The sequence below is a fragment of the Lepus europaeus genome, chromosome 18, assembly GCF_033115175.1.
Source record: "Lepus europaeus isolate LE1 chromosome 18, mLepTim1.pri, whole genome shotgun sequence".
NCBI lineage: Eukaryota > Metazoa > Chordata > Mammalia > Lagomorpha > Leporidae > Lepus > Lepus europaeus.
The window spans coordinates 41,398,202-41,421,057 of record NC_084844.1 but is presented as its reverse complement, the minus strand read 5'-3'; the positions used below and the strand labels follow the sequence as shown (position 1 = coordinate 41,421,057).

Sequence of the window (22,856 nt, the reverse complement as noted above, 5' to 3'; positions counted from 1 at the left end):
AGCTACAGCTGTTGTGGACATTTGGGGAGTGAGCCAGCAGATGGAAGACCTCTCTCTCTGTCTGTGCCTCTGCCACTCTACCCTTCAAATAAATAGATGTCTTTAAAAAAAAAAAAAAAAGGAGGTGAGTGGATGGAATTTGGTGACACCAGCACAACAGCATGAATGCACCGAATGCCACAAGCTGTCCGCTGGAGATGGTGAAGCTGGCCCGTTTGTGTGCATCTCACCAGATATTTTTAAGAATCCACCTGTGTAGGGGCTGGCACCGTGGCGCAGTAGGTTAATCCTCTGCCTAGGGCGCTGGCATCCCATATGGGCACTGGTTCTAGTCCTGGCTGCTCCTCTTCCAATCCAACACTCTGCTGTGGCCTGGGAAAGCAGTAGAAGATGGCCCAAGTCCTTGGGCCCCTGCACCCACATTGGAGACCGGAAAGAAGCACCTGGCTCCTGGTACAGCTCCAGCCGTTGCAGCCATCTGGGAAGTGAACCAACGGAAGGAAGATCTCTGTCTCTGTCTCTACCTCTCACTGTCTGTAACTCTATCTCTCAAATAAATAGATAAAATCTTAAAAAAAAAAAAAAAAAGGCCGGCGCCGTGGCTTAACAGGCTAATCCTCCGCCTTGCGGCACTGGCACACCGGGTTCTAGTCCCGGTTGGGGCGCTGGATTCTATCCCGGTTGCCCCTCTTCCAGGCCAGCTCTCTGCTATGGCCCGGGAAGGCAGTGGAGGATGGCCCAAGTGCTTGGGCCCTGCACCCGCATGAGAGACCAGGGGAAGCACCTGGCTCCTGGCTTCGGATCAGCGAGATGCGCCAGCCGCAGTGGCCATTGGAGGGTGAACCAGCAGCAAAAAGGAAGACCTTTCTCTCTGTTTCTCTCTCACTATCCACTCTGCCTGTCAAAAAAAAAAAAAAAAATCTACCTGTGTAGAATGTCATCCCACAAGCGGGTGAGTGAGCTGTTAATGGAATTAAAAGTTGGAAATCCTCTAAGCCCTGCCCCCTGGGGAAGAATGGCTGAAGAGACCAGGTGCCCACCTGTGACCACTGGAATTTCTGCCACAGATACTCCAGCGGAAGTGGGGTGAGGGGTGCCTGCAGGCCACGCGGGGTGCCAGCTTCCCCCCACTGAGAAGAGAAGACTTCCGGGGGAATTCCCAGGCCAGCACACGAGGGCGCCTCCTGGGCAGTTCCGCACCTGGTGACAGGCCTTGCCCGCTCTGTGCTCCTTTCCAGGTGGCCTTTTTCCTCTACAATGGGGTGTCCCTGGACCAGTTTGTGCTGCAGGTCACCCATCCTCGCTACCTGAAGAACTCGCTGGTTTACCACCCACAGCTCCGAGCGCAGGCATGGCGCTACCTGACCTACATCTTCATGCATGCCGGGTGAGTGCCAGGCTTCCTCACCCCACCCAGCATCCCTGCAGAAAACTAAGTGCTCCATGCAACCTGCATCGAAACGTGGTTTTTTAGTCTGTTTTCATCTACCTGGGTGCAAGATGGGAGATGGCTACTGGAAACTCATCTAATAGCCAAATGCAGAAATAGTTGTTGTGAGTATAGGGGAAAGGGGAAATATAGGGAGGAAAATGCAGAAAACCAGTGGTAAGGTCAGGACACACACACACACACACACACAACATGGGATTCTATGTACTTCACAGAAGTAGGTAGAAAAGTTGTTAAGAGCTTCCTAGTAGCCAAAGCAAAGAAGGACATGGAATCCAGCCACCAGCTTTGTTGTCCAAGTGATGCCCCCCCAAACCAAGTAAGAGATGAGTTCACTGGAACCCCTGTCCTCCCCTGGTGGCCCCAATGCATGGTGAAGGTGTCCTTGAGGTGCTCTGGCAATAGCTGTGTTATTCTGACAGAGCCCTGGAGCAGAGCCTGTTCTCACTGGTGCCTCAGGATAAGAACCTGCCAGCTGGTCAGGTGACCCTGGGACTTGCTGGCCCTGGGGTTGGAAGTGGGAATGGGAGCCCTGTGGCCATGATGGCCCCTTCATTCCTGTTCCCCAGCAGAAAGACCCGCGTGAGCCTCCCTTCCTCCTGAGCTCACAAGCAGGCACCAGCGGCTGGGGCGAGCGGGCGCTTTAGCAGGAGGAGACGACTCCGGGTTGCTGACAAGTCTGCTCTGGGTACAAGGGGCCCCTCGGGCGGGGCTGCTGACCCTGCTGGTTCATACCAGGCTTTGAGCTCATGGGACTAAGGAGAGAAGGAGGGCTGTGGTCTGCTCTGGCCTTCTCAGGAGCTGAGGCCTGAAGGCAACAGAAGCAGGGAGCGTCCCTGGCCAGGCTGCCCAGTCCCGGGACTGGCCATAGGGCGGGACCACCTGCCTTACAATCGGGACTACTGCCCTCTGACCCCCCCCCCCGCCCCTCCCAGTGAGGGATGGGGGTGGCCACAGCCTGCTGGAGCTGGAGGCAGCATGCCGGCCACAGAGGCCCGCAGGTTGGCAGTGGGGCTTTCTCCAGCACTGGTTTCCGATGGGGCGGATGCTGCTGGGGAGGGTTCTAGGAAGGTTCTCCTGGGTCTGGCTGTTGAGTATGGGGTTCTTGGCTGGTGTGATGAAGACAGGCACACAGTGGACGGGAGAGAAAGACAGCTGGCCAGCTCACAGGGAGCTCCCAGCACGGTGACCGGCTGCTCAGAGGCCTGGGAACCTGGAGTCACCGGCCGAGGGAAGGGAGGGCACAGGCTGGGTCCTCCCTGGCCTCTTCTAGTCTCAGGCTCTGAGGCCAGAAAACTAGGGCATAAAGCCAGAAACCCTCTCAGTCCCCTCTGACAATGCACCTGTCTCCCAGCTACCTTCCAGTGAATTTTTCTGATAGTTCTATTTGAAAGTATACTTATTTATTTGAGAGGGAGAGAGTGAGCTCCCATCTGGTTTGCTCCCCAAATGCCTACAACAGCTGAGACTGGTCTAGGCTGAAGCTAGGAGCCAGGAACTCGATCTGGGTTTCCCACGTGGGAGGCAAGAACCCAACTCGCTGAGCCGTCTCTGCTGCCTTCCAAGGTATACATTAGCAGGCAGCTGGGACTTGAACACCCGACATGGGATCCTGGCGACCCAAGTGGCATTTTAGCCACTAGGTCAAATGCTCTCCCTCACACTGCTAATACCTTATAGCATGTTTCAGCAAGTACAGTTAGTGGAAGGTGGAAGATTCCAGCATGAGGTGAATTCAGGACCCGGCCCAGTCCGTCAGGGTGACCTTGCAGGTACCCACGTGGCCTCCAGGCAGGTCCAGAGCCTGCATGTCAGGAGCAGAGCTGTGACCTCTCCCTCCCCACAGCCAGGGCCCAGCCCCTCTGGTCCATGCCGTTACCCTGTGACTTAAACCGTCCCCAGGGAGCTGTCCGAACACCGTAGGTTCAGTTTAAATAAGATAATGGATGTTAAAGTGCTCTGTAGACATGAAAGCATCACATTGATTTAGTCATAACCCTGTTCCAGTCCTTCCTGGTAAGACACGCACTTGGCTAGACACCACTGCACGCTTTTACGGCAAGGTCTGGCCAGAGGGCTCAGTGGCGAACAAAGGAAAACGCTCACAAGGTGGGAGAGCCTGGAGCCCTGTCTCCCACCCCGGGAGTTTGGGAGCCGAGTGGCTCCGGGAGGGAGGAGACTTTTAGGGGCGATCTGAATTACTCACTTCTGGGAGGCCCCTTCAGTGCTTTTGCTTGTCTTAAGAGATTCTTTCACGCATGCTGCAAAGAGCCAGAGCCACCACGTGGTGTGCCAGGCAGATGAGAGACCGGGGCCATGGTCCCAGCTCGGCCACCAGGCAGGGCTCCTCGCTGAGCCTCAGCTTATCACGTGTTAAAAAAAAAAAAAGGTACCCAGTGGGTCTTGACTGTGGTTCGTTCTGCTCACTGTGGCAAAGGCAGGCACTAACAGTGCCCACCCTGGCCCTGCGTGCTGTTCCTGTCCCCGTCTCCCCGGCGATCTGCCTGCATCGTCCCTAGATGGTGCCGTTCGCCATGGCGTCCTGGGGTAGGGCGAGTGCGCAGTGGACAGATGAGTGAGTGTGGTTTCTGTGTCACAGGATCGAACACCTGGGACTCAACGTGGTGCTGCAGCTGCTGGTGGGGGTGCCCCTGGAGATGGTGCACGGAGCCGCCCGCATCGGGCTCGTCTACGTGGCTGGCGTGCTGGCAGGTACGCAGGGTGGACCCCAGGCTTCCAGGGCGTACAGGGGACTCCCGACATCACCAGAGCTCCTGCCTACTGGGATGGTGCCCTGTGGCAAACCTCCCCGCCTCCCCAGGGGCTGGAAGGGGGCTGCTGCCCACAGAGGGAGGAGTGTGATGGAACGGGCAGGGGTGGAGTCTCCATCCTCCTGCCGCCCCGCTGTCACTGGCTGAGCCTGGGGTCAGTTCCTGGGTCTTTTCTTGCCCCCACCCCCACCCCGAGAGGGGACTGCTGAGATCTGCCTGCAGGACTGTTAGGAGGCAGAGCAAGATGGGCGGGGGTAATTCCAGCACTCTGCAGACCACGCCAGGGACCAGCAAGACCCTGGAGGGGCTCCTGAGGTGTGCGTGGAGCCCGGTGTGCTTCCCAGGCACTGGCAGCTCCTGTATCCCAGGGGAGCTCCTGCCTCCCTCTGGACCAGCCGCCGCCCCCTTGACCGCTGACAGGAGAGTCTGCCCCATCTGGGTCCGGGGCCTCTGGCTGGCTGGGCACGCGGGGGCCGTGGCAGGTGGTCAGCGCCTGCCTCTTCCTCCCCTCCCCCACGCTGGGCTTCCGTGCAGAGAGAGCTCCCTTGTGATGCTCCCAGCTTCACCGCTGGCTTTTTTAAAACAAGGTTTGCCGCCTCAGCTCTTCAGCTTGACAGCTGGGCCCAAGGGAGCTTTGTGTGTGTGTGTTTAAGTAAGATCTTAATCCTTTCTGAGTGGCATTAAAGTTGTCGTCGTGAGGGCCGGCCAGCGCCGGCCTTGTAAACAACAGGCAGGCAGGGACCCTGGGAGGAACTGAAGGGGTTTCAGAAATCGGAAGGGAAGGGGCACTCTCTGCCCCGACGTCAGGCCAGTCCGTGAACCCTGGGCTGGGAGATCCACCCAGCACTCTCGCCTCCTCCATGTGCCGAGGTTCAGAACTGTGGCCACCTTGGACAGCACTCCGCAGCCTCTCCCTGGATGGATCGCCATCTCCACATCCTGCAGCCAAGGCCTCCTGAGCGTCCCTGTGTGCCAGACTCGCTCAGCCACCCACACACACTCCCTCCTCCCCGCCACGCCTGGTGGCTGGGGATTGTTGGCTGCGTGTTCCGTGCCTTGATACCCAGAGTCCCAGATGTTAAATGGCGAGGAAAGGGAAGCCGCTCGTAACACTTCCATCACCCAGGAGTGCCGGTAGCCTAGAGCAAGGTGCGGGATGACTCAGATCTCACCGGAGCCAGATGACACGCAGTGGGGAGACTGTGCAGGCGTCACGGCCCGTGGTGCTGATGCAGAGTGGGGAGGTGCGCTCACAGAAGCGGGGGCGAGACTGTCTCAGAAGGCCAGTGGTGTGTACCTTTCTGAGTCATCGATTCAGACCAGAGGACACTCTGGCCACCGCATATCACGTCATTGATCGCCAGCACTGAGGTGATTGATCCGCTGGCTTGCCTCCTCGGAGAGGGATGCCCATTTGCAGATGGCCGGAGCCTGGCAGGACAGCCGGGAGTGCCCAGTGCCCTCCGTGTGCAGGCTGAGCATCATCCTCACATTCCTCTAGGCAGGCAGGACACCTGTCTACCTCGTGCGGATGCAGGACCCGGGGCTTAGAGGCCAAGGGCCTCACCCGCCAAGACACCGCCCGCCAGCACTGCAGCTGGGTCTGGGGTCTAAACGGCTTCCACAGTGTGAGCAGAGTGAAGAGGGAGACAGTTCCCCTTGGGCAGGTCATTCATTGTCAGCAGCCACGGGAGGCCTTCGCAGGTACCCGGCCCTACCCCAGTGAAAGGGGTCTAAACCAAGGCATGACGTCTGGCGGCAAGGACAGGTAAGCCCTCCTGAACAGCTGCCATGCTCCAGGCGTGTGACAGAGGGCTCGCGTATGTGATCACCCGCATTCAACAGAGCAGTCCTGTGCAGTGCGTACCAACACCCCGCCTCACAGGCGGCTCAGAGCAGTGCAGTGGCCTGCCCGATTTGCTCAGCCAAGAAGTCACAGGGTTGAAGGGGAACTGTGTGATTCAAACCACTTGCAGCCAGCGTGTAACTGGCATAAGCTAATGATTCTATAGCTAACACCTCAGTGCCGTAACATCCAGGATCTTAGATGCATCACCAAGTTTCATTATAGATTATATAGATTTTAGGCCACGGGTGTATCCCCCAGGGCCAAGCACTTGCTAGGTGATAAGTATTTGTAGAACAAATGAAAGGATGCATGGTAAAGTTACATGGCTTCAAAGTGGGAGTTCTGTTGATTTTCATTTGGGGTTTTGTTTTGTTTTGTTTTACCACCCAGGGAGGAGTTGGAGAACACCTGGTTGAAAACTGGGCTAAAATTATCACAACCGTGCATGGCCTCGCAGCAGTCACGAGTTTATCCGTGGCCTGGCAAGGACCCAGGGTTTGTTTGGGGAAAGTCACAGCCCTGAGTAGGACCAGGCCCTTGGTCTGTGTGGTGCAGAGGTGTGGGGCGACAACACACCTCGCCATTCTCTTCTAGTCCTGTGCGCCCACGGCCATGTGGATGTTACACTGGCCTTGTGGCACTGTTGCCCGTCAGGTCCCCCAAACCTCTATAAGGGGTCCTGCCTGTGCAGGCGCCCACCCAGGAAGGGCCTTTTTGCCATACTTGTATCTGCCCATGCACGTGTCTGTCTGTGGTCTCCCCGAGTCCTTCTTGTCCAGGGCTCCTCTGCAGGAATTGGAGGAAGCCTTCATGCCACAAAGCAGGGCCAGTGAGTGCAGGACCCGAGCCCCAGCCCTGGATCTTCTGTGAAGACCCAGACCATGGCGTTCCTGATCTGGAAGGGATGCTGGGGGTCCCCTCCATGGGGAGCCAGCTTTGCCCCCCAGGCTGCATCTGCCTTCAGCCAGAGCTGCTCCAGGTGTCAGGGGTCTCTGGAGGGTTTCTTTAGCAGAGTTCTGGAGGAGGCATTTGGCACAGTGGTTGAGAAGCCACTCGGGATGCTCACGTCCTGTATCGGCCTTCGGGGTGAAGTCTGGGCTCTGCTCTCAGTTCCAGCTTCCTACCGACACAGGCCCCAGGAAGCAGCAGGTGATGGCTTGAGTGCCACCTACCTGGGAAACCCACCTAGGAGACCCCACAGAGCTCCTGGCTCCCGGCTGTAGTCTGACCCAGCCCTGGCTGTTGCAGGCATTTGGGCAGTGAACCAGTGGGTGGGAAATTTGTCTCTATTTTATCTATTTGTCTTTCTGCCTTTCAAATAAATAATACATTAAAAAATAAATAAATAAAAAGAGAGGGTTCTGCTGCTGCTCCAAACTTGGAGAACCTTAGAGCTCCTCATTTCACAGGTCAAAAGCGAAGCCCGAAGAATGGAGGGGCTGCGCCCAAGGTCACACAAGAAGGCAGCCACGCCCCTTTTCCATATTTCTGCCACAGTCCCACGCTGAGCCCTGGGCCTCAGGTCCACACTGCAGACTGAGGCTGGGTGAGCGAAGGGTCAGTGTCTGCATGGGCTTGACCCTAGCGGGGCCCCTCCCTGCCTGGGGGCTGACCTGATGCCTCCTTTCTGTGGGCCACGCTGGGCTTGCTCTGTGCAAAGGCAGTGAATGAGCCCAGGCGATGCAGCTGCCTGAAGCCTGCCTGGTGAGTGAGCGTGGGAACGCTTTGTCATGCAGATCCCGCTGCCGACTTGTTTGCCTCCCTGGAATTTTTTTTCCCCCCTGTTATATATGACTGACCCCATGGCCAGGCCATTAAAAAAGAAAGAAAGTTATCTGACAATAGATCAATACCTAATTAAAGCCAGAGGGAAGCCTGAAAGGGAGAAGACAGATTTGTGGTTGCCCTGGCAGGGCAGGAGGACTTGGAGCCCTCAGTTGGGGACAGTTTGGGTTTTTCTCAGCGAGATCCCATCCCCGTGGAGACCAGGATTGCTCATGGGGCTTGTTCCCCTGAAGAATCTCGGTGGTCAGAGAGACCTTGAGTCAGGTGGGGACTGGCTCTGTTACGGGGTGGGGGCCTCCACATCCAGGTCCTTGGGGGCCCTGGTTCCTGGGCCAGCCCCCACCCCCCATGTACCCCCATCCCTACAGACGCTGCACAAGCCGGCTTCCTAGTGTCCCTGCTCTCTCTAATTGGCCAGCGCACGCCTGCGGGCATCTCTCGTGGCAGTCGGGGCCAGCCGCCTCCCGGCCTCCAAGCCCTGGGCTCTACCTCCTGGTTATTTTTAGTCTCCTGTGTCCTTCCCTGGAAGCCAAAGCATTGATCACACTTAAATGAGACCAGAACAATAAATTTCCCATCACCTCTCTGCCCAGCCTCCCTCCCAGGACAAGAGTTTGTCATCCCCACGTCAACAGTCCTCCGCCGTTCTTTCCCCCGGAGGGCATGACATCACTGCTCACTCTTCCCAGAGACTTTTCAAGGACGTTCTCCCTCCACTGACACCCACTCAAGAGGGCCTCTCAGCCTCCTGAGATTTAGGCCGGCCGGAGAAGGTGGGGGCGACAGAGGCAGTGATGGAGGAAAAGTGGGGTTAACCTCTGGGCCCATTTGGGGAAGGCTGCTGGAGAGGCCAAGGGTACGGGCTTTGTCAAGGACGTGAGTGTGGGCACAGGCATCTGGCCGAGCAGTGGAGAGCCTGCTTGGGGTTCCAGTCCCCACCCCGCTCCTAATTCCAGCTTCCTCCTTGCACAGACCCTGGAAGGCAGCAGGTGATGGCTCACGCACTTGGGTCCCTGGCACTCAAGTGGGAGACCCAAACTGAATTACAGGCTCCTGGCGTTAGCTGTTGTGGGCACCTGGGGAGTGACCCAGTGGATGAGAGAGCGCTCGCTGTCTGTCTGCCTTTCCATTGAGCTCAGCTCTTCCGACCCAGGGCTCTGGGCTGTTTCCTAGTCTCCACGAGGAGGCTGCTCACCTCTCGCAGGTGTTGAGGGCAGAGGGCAGAGGCAGCTGGCTCTGCAGTAACGGCCCCTGCTGTTCTCGCTAGCACTGCAGAACCCACCTGAGGCCAGCACAGTGCCGGGTGGGCGGCCCAGATGGCAGTCTGAGTTCTCCTTGGGGCTGCTCGCTTTCCTTCTCTGAGTCTCTATTCCCCATCAGTGAAATGCGGTTGAGTCAGACGGTTCAGCCATGAATGAATCCTCTAGGAAATCCATGGGAATCAAAGCAGGAAGAGAAGGAGCCTCTCGCTCCATCCAGGCTTTCCCACGGCACCTGCAGAATCCCGGGCTGGGGCTGGGGCCGAGGAGCTGAGTCCTGCAGCCTCTACAGGTCTCCCTGTCGTTCTGCCACAGGGTCCCTGGCCGTGTCTGTGGCTGACATGACGGCGCCCGTCGTGGGCTCTTCTGGAGGGGTGTACGCGCTCGTGTCTGCCCATCTGGCCAACATCGTCATGGTGAGCACCTCCCGTTCCCAGCACGTCTGTCTCGCGCGCCCCTCAGCTGCCCCTGGGCCTGGGTGTCCATCTGCTGGCATGGCCCCTCGTGGGGTGTCCAGCACCAGGCTGACCTGCGGGTGGCACGGTTCACACACGCTTCTCCTGCGATGGGTCCCCTCCATTTGCAGTTCGTATTTCTGCAGTCCTGGCCATGGCTGTGAATGTGTTCTTCTCCCTCTTCTTTCCCATCCAGCGACTTTAAAACGTTTAAAATTTGACCACTAGACCTTGAAGATTATTTCTTCAAATAGGAGAGGAAGGGCTGAGAGGTTAAGTGATGTGTCCAATGTCAAAAGTTTGTGGCAGAATCAGAACTTGAACCCGCATCTCTTGACAGGCATTCACGTGTTGTAGCCCTGCACCTGTCACAGGGGCAGGCACCATTTGGTTTCTCACACTCCCTGCACCTTTTCCTGAAAGGCAGTGCAGTGTGATGGTCAAGGGCGTAGCCATGGAGCCTCCTCAGGATCCCACTCCTCACTTCCTGAAGCGTGACCTTGGACAAGGCATGGAACTGCTGTGTGCCTCCGTTTCTCATCTGTGAAATGGGGTGAAGTGCAGTGAGTGCCGTGGTGTGAAAACAACCACCTCATGTTAACTCCACGCCCCTCACAGAAGAGGCCAGGCTGGGCTCACGGAAGAGGCCAGACAAAGGCTTCGGAGCGAGCGATTGGGGTGACTCTGAGAGGTCGTCGGGGCTGCTGTCTTGGAGGAAGGCTGCAGGTGCCCGGCTGCCCTTGCCTGGTGCCCCTGCTGGCCCGGGAGCCTCCCAGCCTTGCCCCTCCGTTTCCCCAGAGCCTGGCAGAGGGCTGGGCACACTGTCTTCTGGTGAGGGAAGGAAAGAAGCCCAGAAAAAGGCGCCGCTTGTCTCTGGGGTCCTCCGCCATCCCTGCCTTGGCCCGGTGGGTGCTGGGTGAGTAGGGGCTCAGGCACCAGCTTTGGGGTCCTCCGTCCTTCCACGTGATTGGTCCTTGTCCTACCCGCCCAGCAATGTGCTGTGACCATTGTAAAAGAGAACAGGGAAGAGAGGAGGGGCGGGGGTGCAGCGCCGGAGTGCCCACACCCACAGCTGGCCTGAATTTTGACAAGTTCCCGTGAGCGAGCACTCGGGGGTGGCGGAGAGCGTGGGAGAACGCACGAGTCTGAGGGCGGCGTGTGTGCCCGCGTTCACGCACACACAGTCGGCCTGCTGAGCCCCAAGAGCGCAGGGCTGCCTCGCCCGGCCCTGGTAAATGGGTCATTCCTATCAGAGCCACCTCTTTCCCCAGACACGGCTTTCCCTCCGAATTCTGCTGCCTCCACTCCCCCTCCTCCTGCCCCAGTTCCTTTCAGCCGGGCAGGAGAGGCTAACCTCTTCCCTCCCGGCCCCCCAAGATGTGTGTGGCAGGGGGGAGGAACTACACAGTGGAGGGGAGACACAAACAGGAGTCCACGCAGGTGCTCCGTCCCCACCTGTTGCCACCTCCTGGGACACAGCCCTGGTGCACCGTGAGCTCCCTTGGTGAGGGCAGACTTGGCGCAGGGCGCGCGGTGCAGGTGGCTGTGGAAGCAGAGTTGTTTGGAGTTCACGCCCTCTCGCCTGTGTGCACACAAACGGTCCCATCCGAAAGCCAGAGACTTCCCAGAGGCAAGCAGCGCTCCTCTGCCAGCAGGGGGTCCTGCAGCCCCCAGAGCGTGACATGTGGGTTGCCCTTCTCCAGAACCGCATGCTGGTTAGTGGAGGTATTTATAAAAAAGCACAGAAACCCTCATTTTCTCACTGCAAAGGCCAGTTTCTCTTTATGCGGAGGCCACCTTTACGAAAAGTAGCCCAGTCTGAGCCACTCAGACATGCACTGGCTTGACCCATAGGATGGGGCCGTTCCTATAGGCCAGGGCCACTGCAACACAGGTGATTTTGTCCGGTTCTGCCTAAGAGATTCAAGTCCAGAAGGAAGATGAGGGGCAGGCACACACAGAGAAGGCGGCAGAAGCAGCCTGGATAGTCAGGAGATCTGGAGTAGAGTCACCATCGCCTCTTCGCAGCTGGGACTCTGTCATCCCTAACTCCTTGGGGGCCTCGGCTCCCTCCTCCATGGTCAGGAAGGCACAGAAGAGGGCCTTGCACTGGGAGGTCGCCACCCTGCTTGCCCACGTGTGTGTGTACACATTTGTACATACGCTTGTATGTAGAGTTGTTTGTAAATTCTGCCAGAGAGATACAGAGAAGTCAGAAAAACGGGTTCTTCTTTTTGTGTCAGATACACCCGAGTGTTCAACAGTTGTGTTCTCGAGACTTTTAAACGAGAGATTCTTTCTCGAGTGAAAGTAGATCTTATGCTCTCACAAAAATGCATGGAGTTTCAAAAAAGCGTGAAGGCATTGAATTCAGAAGATCTGTAACAAAAGATCTGGGATGCAAAAAGACCTACAGCCGGGCCGGCGCCGTGGCTTAACAGGCTAATCCGCCTTGCAGCGCCGGTACACCGGGTTCTAGTCCCGGTTGGGGCACCGGATTCTATCCCGGTTGCCCCTCTTCCAGGCCAGCTCTCTGCTATGGCCCAGGAAGGCAGTGGAGGATGGCCCAAGTCCTTGGGCCCTGCACCCGCATGGAAGACCAGGAGAAGCACCTGGCTCCTGGCTTCGGATCACCAAGATGCGCCGGCCGCAGCGGCCATTGGAGGGTGAACCAATGGCAAAAAGGAAGACCTTTCCCTCTGTCTCTCTCTCTCTCCACTCTGCCTGTCAAAAAAAACAAAAACAAAAAACAAAAACAAACAAACAAAAAAACCACCTCTCTTAAATGCTGGAGATACAAAGACCCATATATAATTGAATGATTTATTAACTGCCCTCTGCTGGGGCCAGAGTTCCCGTTTTTAAACACACAAGATGTTTCCTTACGTTCCACCCCACATGGTGGATGCTGCTGTAGAATGTTTGAGATCTGAATTTTTGCAATGGAGCCACATTGTCCAAGCCCAAGAAAGGACAGTGGCCTCTTAGGTCTAAGCCACCTTCCACGTTTCCTTTGCTGGGTTCTCCTGCGATTGTTCGAGATGAGAAATGCTTTCAACCGGGGATGTTTGCAGTGTTGGAATGAAGCTCCCTGCCCGGGCTCTAGGCTCTCAGCTCTTATCTGGGTGAGCTTGAGGCCAAGGGGGCTGGTTTCCAGTGGCTGGCTGTCTCAGCCGGGAGATTCTGGGAGAGAATGAAATTAAAGAGGCTGCAAAAGGTTTGTGTTCCCCAGGGCCCGCAGGCCTTTCCACCTTTTTAGCAGCAGCAGTGCGGGCTGTGCTGAGGTTTTGTTCTCTCCTGTTGTTTCATTGGCAGGAATAATGTGTCAGGCGGCTGGTGCGAAGGGGTGACTCCAGTTTAACCCCTCGGCTGCTGGGACAGTGTCACTTGCTGACCCTCACTTGGCTTTGGGGGCAGCTCGGTCAGCCAGCGTAGGCGGATGGACTGTGACCCTGTCTTGAAGCATGGTGGACAGCGCTGGACAGGGAACTTGTCAGCCTGCCACCTAGGGTTCGTCCTCCTGGCTCCTCGGTGCCTCCCTCCCTACATGGCAGGGCAGATGGCTGGGTAGGTACTGGTGAAGCTGGCCTGTGAGCTGGAACCTGTGGCTCTGTCCAGGGTCGTTCAGATTCAGAATTTATCAAACCACTCTGGGGCCGGCACTGTGACATGGCGAGTAAAGCCACCGCCTGCAGTGCCGGCATCCTGTATGGTGCTGGTTCCTGTCCCGGCTGCTTCCCCCCCCCCCCCCCCCGCCCCCGATCCAGCTCTCTGCTAGTGCACCTGTGAAGGCAGTGGAGGATGGCCCAAGTGCCTGGGGCCTTGACACCCATATGAGAGACCCAGTTAGAGTTCCTGGCTTTGGTCTGAGCCAGCCTGGGCTGTTGCAGTTATTTGGGGAGTGAACCAGCAGATGGAAGATAGCTCTCTCTCCCCTCCACATACACACACATTCCAAATACGTAAAAAAATCTTAAAAAAAAAAAAAATCCTAGATAGAGCCTTGAGTGAGCATGGACCATGGACATGGAGCAATAGCTAAAGGAGACAGCGGTCAGTACATTCCAACTTTCTGTGCCTGATAACATTACGGAGAGCATGGTGAAAGAGACACCGTCTTCAGATAAGATGTTCACAGGTTTTTAGAAGGAAAACGGATATTAGAATTGTGCTGTATCATTTTTGTTAATAATTGTAGTAAATGCTCATAGCATGAATTTACTATATTCTCAGCGTGCAGTTCAGTGGCCTTGAGCATATTTGCATTTTTTTAAAAAGATTTATTTATTTATTTGGAGAAAGTTACAGAGACAGAGGGAGAGGCAGAGCTTCCATTTGCTGGTTCACTCCCCAGATGGCCACAATGGCCAGTGCTGGGCCAGGCTGAAGCCAGGACCTTTATCATCTGGGTCTCCCACGTGGGTTGCAGGGGCCGGAGCACTTGGGCCATCTTCTGTTGCTTTGCCCAGGCCATAGCAGGGAGTTGGATCAGAAGTGGAGCAGCCAGGACATGAACCGGCGCCCATTTGGGATGCCAGCACTGTAGGCGGTGGCTTTACCTGCTGTACTACACTGCTGGCCCTAACATTCACACTGTTGTACGACCATTGCCACCATCCATCCCCAGGACCCTTCACTGTGCAAAAATGAAACTGCGCCCATTCAGCATTAGCTCCCCACCCCTCCCCCTTCCCGGTCTGCGTAAACACCATTCTGCTACCCACCTCTCTATAGCTCACATGGGCACAGAGTATCTGTCCTTTTGTGATTCACTAATTTTACTTAGAATGGTGTCAGGGTTCATCTGTGGTGTGGCTTGTGTCAGAATTCCCTTCCTTTCTTTTTTTTTTAATTTTTAAAATTTTATTATTATTTTTTTGTTGTTGTTGTTCTTTGTGTTTTTTTTTTTTGACAGGCAGAGTGGACAGTGAGAGAGAGAGAGACAGAGAGAAAGGTCTTCCTTTTGCCGTTGGTTCACCCTCCAATGGCCACCGCGGTTGGCGCGCTGTGACCGGCGCACCGCGCTGATCCGATGGCAGGAGCCAGGTGCTTATCCTGGTCTCCCATGGGGTGCAGGGCCCAAGTACTTGGGCCATCCTCCACTGCCTTCCTGGGCCATAGCAGAGAGCTGGCCTGGAAGAGGGGCAACCGGGATAGAATCCGGTGCCCCGACCGGGACTAGAACCCGGTGTGCCGGCGCCGCAAGACGGAGGATTAGCCTAGTGAGCTGCGGCGCCGGCCAAAATTTTATTATTTTTTAAGATTTATTTATTTATTTGAAAGAGTTACACAGAGAGAGGTCTTCCATCTGATGGTTCACTCCCCAATTGGCTGCAACGGCCGAAGCTGTGCCGATCCGCTTTCCCAGGCCATAGCAGAGAGCTGGATGGGAAGTGCAGCAGCTGGGACTTGAACTAGTGTCCAGATGGGTTGCTGGCGCTTTAGGCCAGGGCGTTAACCCGCTGTGCCACAGTGCTGGCCCCTCCCTTCCTTTCTAGGACTGAGTCCCATTCCATTGTGTGTCTATACTGTGTCTCGTTTATCTGTCCATCCGGCCACCCATCTGTTGATGGGCGCTCAAGTTGCTGTTGGGAATGACAAGCATGGATGTCCCTTAGGGAGAATTAGGATGGATAGGCAGACGTTGAGGGAGCACAGCCCGGAGAGCAATCTCAGAGAGAACCCTTCCTTAATGAGAGCCTCCATGGAGGACGGCCGGCGAGCTCCGCACCCTGGGCAGGAGGGCCAGCTCCTTGGTGGCCCGGGCACAGTGTAGCGCTCTCAAGGAGAAGATGGCCCAGCCGGTGGTTCCTGAGGTTCTTGTAGCCTAGGCTTTCAGTCTGGGCAGAGGCCAAGGACTGCCCACCGCCAGCTCAGGCCGGCTTGCTAGGTCCAGTGCAGGGGCTGACTCCTGTTTTGTCCCCGCCACCAGGTGAGGCTCCTCTCTGGGCAGGTGGCAGTAGGTGGCAGTGGCATCCAGCCGTCTGCCCCTCAGCAGAGAGCAAAGGCGAAGCATTCCACCTACAGAGAGCTGCCTGTCCCCCCTCTCCTGGACACGATGGGGTTGGGGGGCTGGTCAGCAGAGGGTGATGGGGAGGAGGGACAGGCGGGTAGGAAGCCAGTGCCGCGAGGGTTTCTCCTGTGTGGTGATTCCCTGTGTCCGGCTCGCTCGGCGGAAGCCTTTGCCTGTTGTACGCACATTCAGCTTCTGTTTCTGAAGCCTCCAAGGCGTGCGAGACACGTCCTGGAGCTGTGCCCAGGCCAGGCGCAAGGCGGACAGGGAGGCGGGAGGGAACAGAAGCCGCCGGCTGTGCCCGGCACCTCCATCCGCGTGGCCGACGTGTTCCCGGAGGACTGCAGGCTGCTTCCGTGTCGGCGCAGGTGTCTGTGTCAGTGGGAGCATGCTCTGAACGGCCTGCAGGAGTGCCCCTCCAGGGAAGCCCGTGGCGAAGTCTTTTGTAAAGGTGGCGTTTGTACTCTGTTTATGTGCTTTGGAGGTTGAGTTTCGGAGCTGCTTGGGAAGAGAGGAATTGGTTTGAAAGCCATCCGCCCCGCCCCCATGCCTGACTGTGTTCCACCCTTCCTGATTCTGACCCCTCCCCCAGTGCTGTGAAGATCCTATAGGGAGCCCTCCGTGATGGGATACTTACGACCTTCCCGACAGACCCATCTTCAGACACCTGCTTGTTAGAAATGGAAACTTACCCAGAGCCAAAGCAAACCTCTCTTCCTCTCTGAAGTCTTCATCCGTTGAGTCTTCTGCGGATGGATGTGCCTTTCCTCCTGTTGACTCGCTGGCTGCTTGTCCACAATGACCTTGACCTCTGAGTCTCACCTCTGGGGCTTCCCCTCACAACCCTGGGGCCCAGCAGCTCATGCAGTGCCCAGGGGCTGCCTATCCCTAGGGAGGAGGCAGGGACTCTCCCTCCCTAGCCCTAGCCCGAGGGCTTTGAATGACAGCCTTCAGCTTGCCGCTGCCTGGAATCGCTCTCTTACTGAGGACTCCTGGGAGATGGTGTCTTTCAGAGTCGGGACTTGCTGTGTGGAGCCCTCGGCCCCTCACAGACCTCTCTCTTTCTCCCTAGAACTGGTCCGGCATGAAGTGCCAGTTCAAGCTGCTGCGGATGGCTGTGGCCTTGATCTGTAGTAAGTACGGAGGGCCGAGGGGCGGGCTGGAGGGCAGGGAGCCTGGCCCCAGGCCCTGGATGGAGATACAGAGGTGCCACACACCCTGCCCGCTAGGGACTTGTGGTCAAAGTACAATGGGGTTGGGGGGAGTTGCCAGTGATGGGTGAGATAACGGGGTCTGCACGGTGCTCTTGGTTGGCTGCTTGTTGATCCAGGATTTGCAAACAGAAGAGCGCTCAGTGACCTGCGCCCAGATCAGGAAAAATACTTTCTTAACCTTTTGGGTCATAGAGTTGGCCTTTTGAAATCCCCTGTGTAAAAGATCTCTTTCCCCCTCCCTTTTTACTTATTTGAGAGTGGGACAGAGTACACCGGTCCTCCAGCTTGTTCCCCTAGTGCCTTCGAGGTCCCCCAGCTGGTGCCAGAGCCAGGAGCCAGGAAGTCAGTCCAGGTCTCCCAGGTGGGTGGCAGGGACCCAAGGACTTCCTTTCAGGCTGCATATTAGCAGGAAGCAGAAACTAGGACCAGAGCCAGGGCTCTCACCCAGACACCCAGCATATGATGCGCGTGTCCCAACTGGCATCTCAACCACTGCACCAAATGCCTGTATCATAGACACACGCACACACACATGCACACACACACGCACGCACACATCTGCAGTTTAAGCAGCTTCGCCAACTGTAACCCCTGAGCCCCCCGTGGACAGGTTGTGGTGAGCTGAAGGCCTACTTGGGAGGGGTCAGTTCTCCCCAGGGGACATTTCAGGGTTAGTGTCCAACAGGTGTTCCCCAGGCTGACAGGGTGCAAGAGGGCAAGGCGCGGCATGAAGCAGACCAGGCTTGGTGGTGAGGAAAGGAAAAGGCAGGGAGACCACAGGAGCCAGATCCAGACTGGCTTTAGATGCAGAGGGAAACAACGCACTTCATCCTGGACGGAGAGTTCCCCGCGGGGGAGTTTGTGACAGCCCGGAGGTGTGGGAGACCTGTCAGACTACACTAGGGTGTGCGTGTGCAGGGGGTGAGATCAGAGGCCAGCGAGCTTGTTCTGAGATGGGAGGGGCTGGCTCTGAGCAGAAGCAGAGGGTGGGAGGAGAGACGCAGGAACACACTCAGGAAGAGGGTAGCCCTGGGCGTAACTTAGAGACAGAAACTTGAGGCTAACAGAGTGAAGTTCCGTGGCTGAGGGCGCTCAGCCAAGGGGTGACAAAGCCAGAACTCAGAGCCAGCCCATGCCATTCCTAATGCCCACACTGTTGCTGCACTGGGCAGTATCGCCTTGGCTTCCCCACCTGGGTCAGCAGCCCACTGCGTGGGTAGCAGGAAGATGGAACCGGAACAGACTTGGGGCTATACTGTAATTCACTTCCGCCTGCCTTGCCTCCTACCCCGTGGCCTGCCCTTCCCTCGCGTGGGAACCTCTGGATCTGTGTCCTGGAGTTGGTGGAGGACCCTCCAACCTTAACACCTGTGGGCTCTCAACCAGGACACGGGGGCTCCACGGGGTTGGGGCAAGGATGAGTGTGGTTTTCTTGTCTGCTCAGCTCAGACTTTGTTGGGTTTTGAGGAAAGAAAGAGAAGCATGTGTCTGTTTGCTTAGAAGCAAAAATCCGAGTCTAAGATCACAGAAATGAAAAGGCTGGGCTGGAGCTGGGACTTCCTGTATTAAACCCGGGCCCTGCCAAGCAGAGGCAGGAAGGATGCTGGGGCGGGGGTGGACCGAGTGTCCATCCCAGCCGCTCCTTTCCTGCCATCTGTCGGTCATCCTTGGGGTTGCAGGGCACAGACCATCCCCGAGGGCAGTGGAGATTCTGTATCCCTGGGATACTCAGAATGAAGGCCCGCTGGTTGATTAGGCGGTAACAGCTGGTACGAAAGTCCACTCAAAGGCCTTCCTCTCAATCTGTCACATTTGCCTCAGTCTCCTATCTGGAAAATGGGGACAGGAGTCCCTACCCTCTGTGTGCTCTCAGTGGTGAGTAACGAGATGACACCGTTTGCTGGCACCTGTCCTTGTGTGAGATGACATCACCCCTCGATCGGCCAACCCAGGAAGCTCACGAAAGGAGGGTGGGTTAGGCTGGGGACGTGTCAGGATGTGCTTGGTGGTGGCCAGGCCGAGGCTGTCCCGTCTTTGCCCTCTCTCCAGCCCTCCTTTCTCCCCACGTGGGCCTGGCTCCGAGTGTGAGCTATTGCACTGGGAATGCGTCGGAGACTGTAGCGTGCTGGGCACACGCTAGGTGGTAGTTTGCATTCTCCTGGTGCAGCCCAGCGTGGTGAGGCTGAGCCTTGCTACAGATAGACGCCTGGGGCAACTGAGCCCCCAGGACTCGCCACGTGAGCACGGAGTGGGAGGCCCCATGGGCTTCTGTCCGAGCTCTCCTTCGGGCCTAGGACACTCTTCAGGGTCTTCTCAGTCTTCCGATCGCTAAGGAATCCCCTTCCGTGTGCCTGGCATTGCTTTCTGTCGCCTGTGCCCCTGGTGGGGGCAGCTGTCTGTGACGCTGCCTTCGGTCTGTGCTGTTGGCTGCTTCAGTGTCAGCCCTTGGGAGTGCTGGGGGAGCAGAGACTTGTCGTCTTGACTTCGCAGCCCAGGGAGCACGTGAACAGGTTGGGGGCAAGGCCTCCCTTGCCTGGCCAGGGGCCCCCCTGACTTCTCTCCGCTTCCTCCCCTTACAGTGAGCATGGAGTTTGGGCGGGCGGTGTGGCTCCGCTTCCACCCGTCGGCGTATCCGCCGTGCCCTCACCCGAGCTTCGTGGCCCACCTGGGAGGCGTGGCTGTGGGCATCACCCTGGGCGTGGTGGTCCTGAGGAACTACGAGCAGAGGCTGCAGGACCAGTCGCTGTGGTGGATTTTCGTGGCCATGTACACCGTCTTCGTGCTGTTTGCCGTCTTCTGGAACATCTTTGCCTACACCCTGCTGGACCTGAAACTGCCGCCGCCCCCCTAAGGGGCTGGAGGACAGGCAGGGGAGGGGAGGGGGAGGCAGCATCCGGAGGGAGCCCCTGCATCCTTTTCGCATCGGCAGCTCAGTGAGGCTGGGAGAACACTGGAGGGGAGTCTGGGTGGCTGCCAGGTTTGCGCTGAGACTGGGACCGACACCGGAGGCTCCACGCTGAGAGGCACTGGTGGAGAAGCTGGCTGAGGCCACTGTCGCTTTTCTAGGCTGTTCCTATGACATGGTGACATCAGACCAGGGTGGGGCCAGAGGGCTCATTGCAGGTGGTTCCCTCCTCGAGCTCTCCCCTCCCCCTCGTCCCTAGAGATCCTAGGAGGCATAAGGCAGGCCAGAGGGGGACAGAGCGGGCAGGCTGCCCCAGAAAAGTGCAGCCCAGCCTAGTGTTCTCTGCTGAGAAGAGGGCCTGGAGGCAGGTGCTGGGTGTGGCCTCCAGTGCCTGGGCTGGGTGGAGGGCGAGATGCAGGGGCTGTAGGCCTCACTCATGCCTTTGGGGGACTCAGCAGCACCCCAGCAGGGGGAATAAACCTCATCACAGGTTCCACCCCAGGGAAGTCCCACCTTCCAGAACTTCTGCTCTCCCCCCTTTCTTCCTGAACACTGATGTCTCACCCCAGCCTCCGTGCCCTGCCTTGGTTCTGAGGTATTTTCCTTCTCCTGCGCCCTGATGCACCTGTGTGCCCCCGCTTTGGCTGTAGAGACAGAGTTTGGGGGTGCGCATGTGTGTGCTGGACAGGGCAGCCTGAGGAAGACAGGGCCTGCAGAGGAAATGCACTGGGGGAGCCTGTGGGGGAGGGGAGCAGCCCTGGGGGTGGGAGCAGCGCAACAGGGTGGGGGGGGGCCTCCTTCCCACCCATCTATACCAGACATCCCCCTGAGCAGTGCACAGCAGCGGGAAAACTGACTGTGCCCTCCAGGGACCCTTGCCACGTCCGGCTCCCCGGCTCCTGTTCCCTCTGGGATGGCCCTCCTATCTGGAAGGGTTCCATTCTGCCTCCCTTAGAGGACACGGTTTGGGGGTGCAAGAGAGGCCGGGGGGATGTCAAGGCCACGTGTCCATTAACACTGGGGGAGAAGGTGAAGGGAATTCCATTCTAGGTGGAAAACCTGGCTTCTAGGGACTTGGGAGGAAGCTGGATGAGAGCAGCCCATAGACTCAGCATGTGGGGTGGGAGGGGACGATCAAGTCCACCCACCCCTGTTGCTCGAGTTGGGAAAGTAGGCTGAGAGAGTGACCTCCGAGCAGGTGCTAGCAGCAGGCACCAAGCGGAGGGTGTGAGGAGGAGGAGGACCTTGGACGAAATTTCTCCTACCCTTTTTCCTGCCCTGGAGACTTGTAACTAGATGGGTGTGATGAGTCGTCCCCCACACCCCCGACTCCTGCTCCTGGCCTGGGAGACAGAGGCTGGGCTCCTACAGGAACAAGGGCTGGAGTGTAGGGACTGGTGCTCACTGGATCCCTGTGTGCAGCAAGGCCCACGGGCAGCCAGGCCAGGCGTTTGGGACTTCTGTCCCTGTGACTCCACGGGAACGGCAGTGTCACTGCAGCCCATGCTTTACCCAGCACTGAGCAGGTGACCGGATCCCTGTGCGGGGCTCCTTCCCTGTCAGCCTGTGACCACAGGGACCCAGAGTAGGCAGAGCGGCTGTCTGTGCTCTGCTTGCCTTTCTCTGCCTTAGTGAGTGAGACTGAATAGTGAATGGTGGGGGTGGGGGTGAGGGTGTCGGGGGGGCCGGAGATGGAGAGAGCCAGCTTCTTAGGAGGACACTTAGGCCTTGAAGCTAGGAGCTGAGACTTGGGTAAGGATGGAGGAGGGGCTGGGACTTTGCTGCTGCGGCCAAGGTACTGCCCCTTCCTGGAGGGGCGGAGACGCCAGGTGCCTTCTGGGAGGTGGGGCTGCCCCTTGGTCAGAGGCCTGGGAAGACGTGCAAGCAGCCCGCCCCCCAGGGCTTCTGAAGGATGCCTGGTACTGGGAAGCCCTGCCTGGGCGGCTTCCGCCCTTGTGAAGTCTGCGCTTGGAGACCAGGGACACAGGAAGTGCCTGGGTTCCAGCAGCCGCCAGCCCCGGCTGCTCCCCGTGCCCGCACGTCCCAGCAGGGCTGCAGAGTGGGGACAGCCGCCTGGCTTCAGAAGACCCAGAGCCAGGAGTCCTTGCCCTGGCTGGCCGCAGAGGCTGTGTCTTCAGCAGATCCCTGGGCTCGGCCCTCCCCAGCCCTAGTCTCTCTCACCTCCTTGGTCCTTGGCTGCACTGGCCAGCACAGCAGGTGTGAATCTCTAAGCACGGGGATCCGGTCACCTGCTCAGTGCTGGGTAAAGCATGGGCTGCAGTGACACTGCCTATTCCCGTGGAGTCACAAGGACAGAAGTCCCAGTGTCCCAGGACTCCAAACGCCTGGTGGAGCTGCATGTGGGGGCCTCTCAGCCTCGGCTCGTGGAAGCAGAAAGCAGCCCTGGGCTGGCTCCCTGTTGCACAGGCAAGGGACCGCAGAAACTGGGGAATGGAAAAGGAGCCTGCAGATACACATGTAGCGACACCATCCTGTCCTTAGGAAAAGCTCTCCACGAGGCTCTCTAGCCAGCCAGTAGGATGCCGTTTCCATGAGAACCGTCCTCACCAGGGGTGGGGGGAGTCAGCGCTCACCAGCCTGGCTCTTGCCCTGATCCCTGGGTGCAGCGGAGGCCTCTCCCCAGCCCAAGCTGGCCGCAAAGCCCCAGCCTCCTCTGCCTTAGAACCTCCTGCCCAGGGCCCATGCAAGAGCAACAAACGAGTCGAAACACGTGGGTTTCTAAATATTTTTGTATGGTGTACATTCTGTATATTTTTGTTGTAACATATTATTTGAGCACAGATTCCATTAAAGATTTTTTTTTTAAGCCACTGGTTATTCAAGAAGTGACCTGAAGGAGCCTGACGCACCTGGGGCTGGGTCAGGTGGGTGGGAAATGCGGACGGTGATGGTGGTGGATCCGCGATTAATAGAACACAAGGGGCACTGGTGCTTGGCGCGTCTTCTCAGCTCAGCGGTTCTTAACCTTTCTGGAATCGCTACTTTTTGGTTTTTTGTTTGTTTGTTTTTAGATTTGTTTGTTTGAAAGAGCAAGAGGGAGAGACAGATCTTGCCTCTGCTGGTTCACTCCCCAAATGGCCAGAACAGCCAAGGATGGAGCCAGGAACTCCATCTGGATTGCCCACCTGGGTGTC

At 57.5% G+C, this 22,856-nt stretch overlaps 1 protein-coding gene across 3 annotated transcripts in view; it reads left to right on the top strand.

The window, feature by feature from the left end:
* Positions 1-22,856, top strand: part of RHBDL3 (rhomboid like 3) — a 58,346-nt gene that overhangs the window by 23,226 nt on the left and 12,264 nt on the right. For 2 of the 3 annotated variants that reach the window (XM_062175596.1, XM_062175595.1), the window contains 5 exons: positions 1,239-1,387; positions 4,050-4,162; positions 9,430-9,530; positions 16,655-16,715; positions 19,376-19,734. In XM_062175596.1, coding sequence (XP_062031580.1) covers positions 1,239-1,387; positions 4,050-4,162; positions 9,430-9,530; positions 16,655-16,715; positions 19,376-19,647 — 696 coding nt within the window. In that variant the 3' untranslated portion in view covers positions 19,648-19,734. Of the gene's footprint in view, positions 1-1,238; positions 1,388-4,049; positions 4,163-9,429; positions 9,531-16,654; positions 16,716-19,375; positions 19,735-22,856 lie in introns of those variants that run through there. The other variant, XM_062175597.1, reaches the window with a different exon arrangement.